Here is an 11,191-nt window from a genome sequence, read left to right on the forward strand (position 1 = left end):
CCAACTCCTCTTCTGAATGAGCAGCTATTACCAAATCATCGGCATACATAACGTGGTTGAGCAATAGGGAGCCATCCCTTGATCGCACCCGGGCATCGATCAGCCTCCCATTGTATCTGTACCAAATGGAAATTCCCCCGGTACAGCTATTGAAGGCTTCACGAACTACGCGGTCGAAATAGATGTTAAATAATGTGGGAGCCAGAGGACATCCCTGTCGCACCCCAAGGTGTACAGGGAAAGGCTCTGACTCCCGGCCACGTAGTTTGACCCGGGCCCGCTCACCATCATGAAGGTCCTTAATGATCGTGCACACACACACACATACACACACAAAGACAAAGATCCCCTGTATAGCCTTTAACAGACTGTTGGGGCAAGTGCTCTCCCCACACGCGCGCGCATACACACACACACGAACCCTCGCTCCCACCCCCATCAACACCACAGGAAAAAAACAACTCCGGACATTTATACCCCGAACAAGCATTTACAGAGTCTTGGGACTTTCGGTAAAGTCACGTAGATAGGCTGAAAGAAAATAACAAACAAAAAACATTTTCTTTGAACCTAAGTGACTTTAGCGAAAGACCCAAGAAAATGAATTATTGCAGTCACGAAAGCTTTAAAGTCAAGATATAAGCATATATGTGTGTGCGTGTGTGTGTGTTTGTGTGTGCGTGTGTGTGTGTGTGTGCGTGTGTGCGTATGTGTGTGTCTGCGCGTGTGTGTGTGCGTATGTGTGTGCGTGTGTGTATGTTTATGTGCGTGTGTGTTCGGTACGGTACACACACAATGTGTATGTGTGTGTACCGTACCATGTATATGTGTGTGTACGTGCGTGTACGTGCGTGTACGTGCGTGTATGTGTGTGTATCAATCTTAATTTTGGAGCTATGTGTATGTGTGTATGTGTGTGTATGTGTGTGTATGTGTGTGTATGTGTGTGTGTGTATGTGTGTATGTGTGTGTATGTGTGTGTATGTGTGTGTATGTGTGTATGTGTGTATGTGTGTGTATGTGTGTGTGTGTATGTGTGTGTATGTGTGTGTATGTGTGTGTATGTGTGTGTGTATGTGTGTGTATGTGTGTGTGTGTATGTGTGTGTGTGTATGTGCGTGTATGTGTGCGTGTATGTGTGTATGTGTGTGTGTGCGTGTATGTGCGTGTATGTGTGTGTGTGTGTATGTGTGTGTATGTGTGTGTGTGTGCGTGTACTAGTACTGTCACCACCACCACCACCGTCACCACCACCACCGTCACCACCACCACCGTCACCGTTACCACCACCACCGTTACCACCACCGTCACCACCACCACCACTACCGTCACCACCACTACCGTTACCACCACCGCCGTCACCACCACCACTACCGTCACCACTACCGTTACCACCACCATCACCACCACTACCGTCACCACCACCACCGTCACCACCACCATCACCACCACCACCACCACCGACACCACCACCACCACCACCGACACCACCACCACCGGAGTCAACATTGGGGGGTGACCAAATCTTCCATGGGGGTCCCAACCCAGAAAAAAAATCTAAATCCGAAAACGAATTTCCTGCCTAAAACATTAAAACATTCGCTAACACGTGGGATGGACTTTTCACTTATCTTTTACAACAACGTCTAATGGTGTTATTGTATTACATTGCTCCGTTTTAACTGTTTTACCATTTCATTGTTCCATTGTAATGGCAGAGATTGGAGATTCACAAAGTAAAACCATAACCGCAATCATAGAAACAGAAATCTACGCATTGATTAAAATGATTTTAAAAAGTCCACGTATTGTGGCCAAGGTTTGGCAAACTGTTGTTTTTATTTACACGGCATAGCGATTCTTTTTCATAGCAATATATTGGGGGGAGGGACATTTTGAGCATATTTATTCTAATCACCCCGGATTCTTGTACAGGGAAATTGAGTTTCCCAGGTCCATACGGCCTACAGCCGGTTCATACACAGGACAGGTATGGTTAGTGGTGTAGTGTATAGTAGTGTATAGTAGTGTAGTGTATGGTGTAGTGTATAGTGTAGTGTATAGTGTAGTGTGTAGCAGAGGTGTGGACTCGAGTCATGTGACTTGGACTCGAGTCAGACTCGAGTCATGAATTTGATGACTTGCGACTCGACTTGGACTTGCATAACAATGACTTTGTCCCACCTCTGGTGTGTAGTGTGTAGTGTAGTGTGTAGTGTATAGTGTAGCATATAGTAGTGTAGTGTATAGTGTAGTGTATAGTGTAGTGTGTAGTGTAGTGTATAGTGTAGTGTATAGTAGTGCAGTGTATAGTGGTGTATAGTGCAGTGTATAGTGTAGTGTATAGTGTAGTGTATAGTGTAGTGTATAGTGTAGTGTATAGTGTAGTGTATAGCATGTTAGTGTAGTGTATAGTGTAGTGTATATAGTAGTGTATAGCTTGGTAGTGTAGTGTATAGCATAGTGTAGTGTATAGTGTAGTGTATAGTGTAGTGTATAGTGTAGTGTATAGTGTAGTGTATAGCTTGGTAGTGTAGTGTATAGCATAGTGTAGTGTATAGTGTAGTGTATAGTGTAGTGTATAGCGTAGTGTGTAGCGTAGTGTGTAGCGTATAGTGTAGCGTATAGTGTAGTGTGTAGTGTATAGTGTAGTATAGTGTATAGTAGTATATAATGTAGTGTGTAGTGTAGTGTATAGTGGAGTGCATAGTGGAGTGCATAGTGTAGTGCATAGTGTAGTGTATAGTGTAGTGTAGTGTATAGTGTAGTGTATAGTGTAGTGTAAAGCATGGTAGCGTAGTGTATAGTGTAGTGTATAGTGTAGTGTATAGTGTATAGTAGTGTAGTGTATAGTGTAGTGTATAGTGTAGTGTATAGCATGGTAGTGTAGTGTATAGCGTAGTGTATAGTGCATAGTGTAGTGTATAGTGTAGTGTATAGTAGTGTAGTGTATAGTGTAGTGTATAGTAGTGTAGTGTATAGTGTAGTGTATAGTGTAGTGTAAAGCATGGTAGCGTAGTGTATAGTGTAGTGTATAGTGTAGTGTATAGTGTATAGTAGTGTAGTGTATAGTGTAGTGTATAGTGTAGTGTATAGCATGGTAGTGTAGTGTATAGCGTAGTGTATAGTGCATAGTGTAGTGTATAGTGTAATGTATAGTATAGTGTAGTGCATAGTGTATAGTGTATAGTGTAATGTATAGTATAGTGTAGTGTATAGTAGCGTAGTGCATAGTGTAGTGTATAGTGTAATGTATAGTATAGTGTAGTGCATAGTGTATAGTGTATAGTGTAATGTATAGTATAGTGTAGTGTATAGTAGCGTAGTGCATAGTGTAGTGTATAGTGTAATGTATAGTATAGCGTAGTGTATAGTAGCGTAGTGCATAGTGTAGTGTACAGGATGCACGTTGATATTCATAAGGGCACAACGGTGACCAACAAGATCCGAGCTGCGCTGTAACAAAGTCGGGCGCCGACACCGAGACGACAGACCTGCGGTGGCACCGCTCAGCGCCACAGCGCCACACACCCCTTGCCGGGGTTATAAAGTAGAACAGCGACACACGTAACACCCCCACCACCACACTCGCACGCTCGCCCGCCCGCTCGCACGCCCGCACGCATGCTCACACGCTCGTCCACCCGCACGCTCGCCCGCCCGCTCGCCCGCACGCCCGAAGCTGCCAGTGTTAAGACAACAGCAGCGCAAATGCGTCGTTTGTTCAGGTGACAAAAGACCCGGAAAGTAGCCAATGGCTGTGATGCACACACACGTGTGTGCGCACACACGTGTGTGTGTACACGTGTGTGTGTGTACACGTGTGTGTGTGTACACGTGTGTGTGTGCACGCGTGTGTGTACACGTGTGTCTGTGTGTGTGTACACGTGTGTGTGTGTACACGTGTGTGTACACGTGTGTGTGTGTGCACACGTGTGTGTGTGCACACGTGTGTGTGTACACGTGTGTGTGTGTACACGTGTGTATGCATGCACAGGTATACACACACACAGGTACACACACACAGGGTGTATGTATGCACAGATACACACACACACAGGTACACACACGTACACACACACACAGGTACACACACACAGGTGTGTATGTGTGTACACGTGTGTGTGTGTACACGTGTGTATGCATGCACAGGTACACACACAGGTACACACAGGTACACACACACACACACACAGGTACACACACACACAGGTGTGTACCTACAAAACGATTTAAAAAACCTTCCCCTAAAGCAGCGCGCGTTACGCACACACACACACACGCAACGGCCCGCGTGTGTGTGTGTGTGTGCGTAAGTAAAGGTGTACATTTATATAGGTGTGTCCCCGCGTGTACGCATGTGTGTGTGTGTCTGTACGTATCACTGTGTGTGTGTGTACGTGTCACTGTGTGTGTGTGTACGTGTCACTGTGTGTGTGTGTGTGTACGTGTCACTGTGTGTGTGTGTACGTGTCACTGTGTGTGTGTACGTGTCACTGTGTGTGTGTGTGTGTACGTGTCACTGTGTGTGTGTACGTGTCACTGTGTGTGTGTACGTGTCACTGTGTGTGTGTGTGTCTACGTATCACTGTGTGTGTGTACGTGTCACTGTGTGTGTGTGTGTGTCTGTACGTGTCACTGTGTGTGTGTGTGTGTGTCTGAACATATCACTGTGTGTGTGTGTGTGTACGTGTCACTGTGTGTGTGTGTCTGTACGTGTCACTGTGTGTGTGTCTGTACGTGTCACTGTGTGTGTGTGTGTGTGTCTGTACGTGTCACTGTGTGTGTGTGTGTCTACGTGTCACTGTGTGTGTGTCTGTACGTGTCACTGTGTGTGTGTGTGTGTGTCTACGTATCACTGTGTGTGTGTCTGTATGTATCTCTGTGTGTGTGTGTACGTGTCACTGTGTGTGTGTCTGTACGTTTCACTGTGTGTGTGTGTGTCTGTACGTGTCTGTGTGTGTGTACGTGTCACTGTGTGTGTGTCTACGTATCACTGTGTGTGTGTCTGTATGTATCTCTGTGTGTGTGTGTATCTCTATGTCCGTGTGTGTGTCTGTCTCCGCGCGTGTCTCTATCCCTGTGCCTGTGTCTGCCTCTCCCTCTGCATTATCCCCACCGCCGCCACCACCACCACCACCACGAATCACAACATCGTCATCACCACCACCATCATCAACAACATCGTCGTCGTCATCATCATCAGCGCCGCTAGCGATATCCATTCTCCTCGTCGCTTGAGCTGTCTTCCAGGTCTCCGTAGCCTCCGTACGACGCCCCCTTCCCCGCTCTGCCACCGCCGGCACCACCACCACCACCGGCACCACCGCCGTTACTGCCAGACGACGAAGATGGCGGTGACGTCGCGCCGCCCGGCGGACACGGCACGGACGCCCGGCTCCCCGGCGACGCGACCGCCACACCCGGACCTCCCCCGCCCGTACCGCCACCGCCGGTAGCGCCGTCGCCGGTCACGTCGCCGGTGAGGTGCTCCTGGAAGCAGGCGTCGCACACGCGAAGCGGCTGCGGCGACAGCAGCGGCAGCGCCAGTCGGCGCGTGGAGCAGCCGCCGCACACCACGAGGCCGCACTTGCGGCAGTGGTGCCGCCGGTTGATGGGCGTGAAGCGCGACCGTCGGCAACGCATGCACGCGTCCGCCTTGTAGTCCGGCACCCACGGCGCGGCCGGACCAACTCCACCACCTCCGCCGACACCGCCGCCCGACGCCGACAACCGCAGCTCGTCGGCGCGCCGAGCCACGTGGCTCATCCACTCGGTCTTCTCGGCGGCGGTGGACGCGAAGACGCGGAAGGACTTGCCGGCGGTGCGGATCATCCAGCCGTTGCGGAGGTCGCCGTCGTCGTCCACCGGCTCGACGGTGACCCCGGCGAGCGGCAGGACGCGCTGGCGCACGTACAGCTTCTTGTTGAGCACGATGGCGCCGTAGACAAGGACGTCGTTGAAGAGGAAGAACTTCTTGGGCTGGGGGCCCCGGCGACACATCTTGGTGAGGATGCCCTCGCCCATGAGGACGCGGCCGGGCGCCGAGAGGGGCCGGCCGGCCGAGCCGAAGCAGTTTTCCACCTCGCCGATGCGCTGGCGGTTCAGCTCGCTGTCCACCATGACGGCGGTGGTGGTTGTGTTGTGGTGGTTGTGTTAGTGGTGGTGGTGGGTGAGTGGGTGGAATGGGATGGGATGGGTTTGGTTAGGGGTGGGTAGATGGGTGGGGTGGGATGGGGTTGTGTGGGTGGGTGGGGTGGGATGGGTTTGGTTAGTGGTGGGTGGATGGGTGGGGTGGGATGGGGTTGGTTTGGTTAGGGGTGGGTGGCTAGGTGGGTGGGTAGGTGGGTGGGGTGGGTGGGGTGGGATGGGGTTGTGTGGGTGGGTGGGGTGGGATGGGGTTGGTTTGGTTAGGGGTGGGTGGCTAGGTGGGTGGGGTGGGTGGGGTGGGATGGGTGGGTGGCTAGGTGGGTGGGTTGTGTGGGTGGGTGGGGTGGGATGAGTGGGTGGGTGGGGAGTGAGTTGTGTGGTTGGGTGGGGAGTGGGATGGGTGGGTGGGTTGTGTGGGTTGTGTGGCTGGGTGGGTGAATGGATGGGTTGGTCAGTGTTGTGTGGGTGGGTGAGTGGCTGGGGTGGGTGGTTGGGGTGGGGTGGGTGAGTGGAATGGGTGAGTTGGGTTGTGTGGGTGGGTGGGTGAATGGATGGGTTGGTTAGTGTTGTGTGGGTGGGTGAGTGGCTGGGGTGGGTGGTTGAGGTGGGGTGGGTGAGTGGAATGGGTGGTGGAATGGGTGGTGAAATGGGTGGGTGGGTGAGTGAGTGAGTGGTTAAGTGAGTGAGTGGGTGGACTGGCTGGATGAGTGAGTTAGTGGGTAAGTGAGTGAGTGGGTGAGTGGGTGAGCGAGCGGGTGAGTACGATGGGTGGGATGGTGGGAGGAGTCCCTCCACTACCTGCTGGTGGGAAGGGAGAGAGAAGGGAGAGACAAGAAGGAAGAGAGGAGAAGGGAGAGGGGAGAGAGGGAACAGGTTGCTCACGGAACGCGACGGGACACGTTCAGAGCCGTCGCTGTATGAACGAACGGGGAGGGAGGGAGGGATGGAGAGGCAACTGAATGGGCTAAAGTTATAATCGTAGGGAGGAGGTAATTGGATCAGATCTAAGTATAGTGGAAGATGGTGGTGGTGTGTGTGGTGTATGTGGTGTGTGTGTGGTGTGTGTGGTGTGTGTGGTGTGTGTGTGTGATGTGTGTGTGGTGTATGTGGTGTGTGTGTGGTGTGTGTGGTGTGTGTGGTGTGGTGTGTGTGGTGTGTTGTGTGTGTGTGGTCTGTAGTGTGGTGTGTGTGGTGTGTGTGTGGTGTGTGTAGTGTGTTGTGTGTGTGTTGTGTGTGTGTAGTGTGGTCTGTAGTGTGGTGTGTAGTGTGGTGTGTAGTGTGTGTGTGTGTAGTGTGTTGTGTGTGTGTGGTGTGTGTGGTGTGTGTGGTGTGTGTATGTAGTGTGTGTGTAGTGTGTGTGTGTAGTGTGTGTGTAGTGTGTGTGTGTAATGTGAGTATGTGGTGTGTGTGTGTACTGTGTGTGTGTGTGGTGTGTACTGTGTGTATGTAGTATGTGTGTACTGTGTGTACTGTGTGTGTGTAGTGTGTGTACTGTGTCTGCTGTGTGTACTGTGTGTGTACTGTGTGTGTGTACTGTGTGTACTGTGTGTGTGTAGTGTGTGTACTGTGTGTGCTGTGTGTACTGTGTGTATGTTGTGTGTGTGTTTGGCTGAAGTCCGCCAATGCTGCTACTCACAAGAGCTATCTTTAGCGAGCTTCCAGAGCGGGGTGTGACTAGGTGTGACTGTGTGTGTGTGGTGTGTGTGTGTATATATAGTGTACACTGTGTGTGTGTATACTGTGTGTGTGTATAGTGTACACTGTGTGTGTGTATAGTGTACACTGTGTGTGTGTACACTGTGTGTGTGTACTATGTGTGTACACTGTGTATGATGTGTGTGTGTGTACACTGTGTGTGTGTGTATATTGTGTACACTGTGTGTGTGTACTGTGTGTGTGTGCTGTGTGTGTACTGTGTGTGCTGTGTGTGTACTGTGTGTGCTGTGTGTGTACTGTGTGTGTCTGCTGTGTGTGTGTGTAATGTATGTGGTGTGTGTACTGTGTTGTGTGTGTGTACTGTATGTGTACACTGTGTGTGTGTGCTGTGTGTGCTGTATGTGTGTGCTGTGTGTACTGTGTGTGTGTGCTGTGTGTGTTGTGTGCTGTGTGTGTGCTGTGTGTACTGTGTGTGTGTTGTGTGCTGTGTGTGTGCTGTGTGTACTGTGTGTGTGCTGTGTGTGTACTGTGTGTACTGTGTGTGTGCTGTGTGTGTACTGTGTGTACTGTGTGTGTGCTGTGTGTACTGTGTGTACTGTGTGCTGTGTGTATTGTGTGTGTGTACACTGTGTGTGTACTGTGTGTACTGTGTGTGTGTGTACTGTGTGTGTGTGTGCTGTGTGTGTGTGTGCTGTGTGTGTACTGTGTGATGTGTGTGTGCTGTGTGTGTGTGTGCTGTGTGTGTACTGTGTGTGTGTGTGCTGTGTGTGTACTGTGTGTACTGTGTGTGTGTGTACTGTGTGTGTACTGTGTGTGTGCTGTGTGTACTGTGTGCTGTGTGTATTGTGTGTGTGTACACTGTGTGTGTACTGTGTGTACTGTGTGTGTGTGTACTGTGTGCTGTGTGTATTGTGTGTGTGTACACTGTGTGTGCTGTGTGTGTACTGTGTGTGCTGTGTGTGCTGTGTGTGTACTGTGTGTGCTGTGTGTGTACTGTGTGTGTACTGTGTATACTGTGTGTGTGTACTGTGTGTGTGTGTGCTGTGTGTGTGTGTGCTGTGTGTGTACTGTGTGATGTGTGTGTGTGTGTGTGCTGTGTGTGTACTGTGTGTGTGTGTGCTGTGTGTGTACTGTGTATACTGTGTGTGTGTGTATACTGTGTGTGTGTGTGTGTACTGTGTGTGTGTGTGTGTACTGTGTGTGTGTGCTGTGTGTGTGCTGTGTGTATACTGTGTGTACTGTGTGTGTGTATACTGTGTGTGTGTGTACTGTGTGATGTGTGTGTGCTGTGTGTGTACTGTGTGTGCTGTGTGTGTACTGTGTGCTGTGTGTGTGCTGTGTGTGTACTGTGTGTGTGTGTGATGTGTGTGTGCTGTGTGTATACTGTGTGTGTGTGTGTGTACTGTGTGTGTGTGTGTGTGCTGTGTGTGTACTGTGTGTATACTGTGTGTGTGTGTACTGTGTGTGTGTGTGTGTGCTGTGTGTGTGTGTGTGTGATGTGTGTGTGCTGTGTGTATACTGTGTGTGTGTGTGCTGTGTGTGTGTGTGTGTGCTGTGTGTGTGCTGTGTGTATACTGTGTGTGTGTGTGTGTACTGTGTGTGTGTGTGTGTGCTGTGTGTGTGCTGTGTGTATACTGTGTGTGTGTGTGTGTACTGTGTGTGTGTGTGTGTACTGTGTGTGTGTGTGTGCTGTGTGTGTGCTGTGTGTATACTGTGTGTGTGTGTGTGTACTGTGTGTGTGTGTGTGCTGTGTGTGTGCTGTGTGTATACTGTGTGTACTGTGTGTGTGTGTACTGTGTGATGTGTGTGTACTGTGTGTGTACTGTGTGTGCTGTGTGTGTGCTGTGTGTGTACTGTGTGCTGTGTGTGTACTGTGTGTGATGTGTGTGTACTGTGTGCTGTGTGTGTGCTGTGTGTGTACTGTGTGTGTGTGCTGTGTGGTGTGCTGTGTGTGTACTGTGTGTGCTGTGTGTGTACTGTGTGTGTGTGTACTGTGTGCTGTGTGTGTACTGTGTGTGCTGTGTGTGTACTGTGTGTGTACTGTGTGTGCTGTGTGTGTACTGTGTGTGTGTGTACTGTGTGCTGTGTGTGTACTGTGTGTGCTGTGTGTGTACTGTGTGTGTGTGTACTGTGTGCTGTGTGTGTACTGTGTGTGCTGTGTGTGTACTGTGTGTGTGTGTACTGTGTGCTGTGTGTGTGCTGTGTGTGTGTATACTGTGTGATGTGTGTACTGTGTGTGCTGTGTGTACTGTGTGTGTGTGTGTACTGTGTGTGTACTGTGTGTGTGTACTGTGTGTGTGTGCTGTGTGTGTGCTGTGTGTATACTGTGTGTACTGTGTGTACTGTGTATACTGTATGATGTGTACTGTGTGTGTGCTGTGTGTGTACTGTGTGTGTGTGATGTGTGTGTGCTGTGTGTGTACTGTGTGTGCTGTGTGTGTACTGTGTATACTGTGTGTGTGTGTGCTGTGTGTGTGTGTGTGTGCTGTGTGTGTGTACACTGTGTGTACTGTGTGCTGTGTGTGTACTGTGTGTGTGTGCTGTGTGTGTGTGTACTGTGTGCTGTGTGTGTACTGTGTGCTGTGTGTGTACTGTGTGTGTGTGTACTGTGTGCTGTGTGTGTACTGTGTATACTGTGTGTGTGTACTGTGTGTGTGTGTGTGCTGTGTGTGTACTGTGTGTGTGCTGTGTGTGTACTGTGTGTGTGCTGTGTGTGTGTGTACTGTGTGTGTGCTGTGTGTGTGTGTACTGTGTGCTGTGTGTGTACTGTGTGTGTGTGTGTACTGTGTGCTGTGTGTGTACTGTGTGGTACTGTGTGTGTGTGTGTGTGCTGTGTGTGTGTGTACTGTGTGCTGTGTGTGTACTGTGTGTGTGTGTGTACTGTGTGTGTACTGTGTGTGTGTGTACTGTGTGCTGTGTGTGTACTGTGTGTGTACTGTGTGTGTGTGTGTACTGTGTGTGCTGTGTGTGTGCTGTGTGTGTACTGTGTGTACTGTGTGTGTGTACTGTGTGCTGTGTGTGTACTGTGTATACTGTGTGTGTGTACTGTGTGTGTACTGTGTGTGTACTGTGTGTACTGTGTGTGTGTACTGTGTGCTGTGTGTGTACTGTGTGTACTGTGTGTGTGTACTGTGTGCTGTGTGTGTACTGTGTATACTGTGTGTGTGTACTGTGTGCTGTGTGTGTGCTGTGTGTGTACTGTGTGTGTGTGCTGTGTGTGTGTGTACTGTGTGTGTACTGTGTATACAGTGTGTGTGCTGTGTGTGTGTGCTGTGTGTGTGTACACTGTGTGTACTGTGTGCTGTGTGTGTACTGTGTGTGTGTGTGTGCTGTGTGTGTGTGCTGTGTGTGTGCTGTGTGTGTGTACACTGTGTGTACTGTGTGC

The 11,191-nt window shown here is 50.1% G+C and overlaps 1 protein-coding gene across 2 annotated transcripts in view; it reads right to left on the reverse strand.

Annotated features, from left to right (window-relative positions):
- Nucleotides 1-456: 456 nt before the first annotated feature.
- The window catches only part of LOC144952898 (pleckstrin homology domain-containing family F member 2-like), a 95,922-nt gene continuing 85,187 nt past the window's right edge, over nucleotides 457-11,191 (reverse strand). The window contains exon 2 of one of the 2 annotated variants that reach the window (XM_078883377.1): nucleotides 457-6,948. In XM_078883377.1, the coding sequence (XP_078739503.1) occupies nucleotides 5,212-6,123 (912 nt within the window). In that variant the 5' untranslated portion in view covers nucleotides 6,124-6,948 and the 3' untranslated portion in view covers nucleotides 457-5,211. Of the gene's footprint in view, nucleotides 6,952-11,191 lie in introns of both variants that reach the window. The other variant, XM_078883378.1, reaches the window with a different exon arrangement.

The sequence above is a fragment of the Lampetra fluviatilis genome, chromosome 70 (genome assembly GCF_964198595.1).
Source record: "Lampetra fluviatilis chromosome 70, kcLamFluv1.1, whole genome shotgun sequence".
NCBI classification, from domain to species: domain Eukaryota; kingdom Metazoa; phylum Chordata; class Hyperoartia; order Petromyzontiformes; family Petromyzontidae; genus Lampetra; species Lampetra fluviatilis.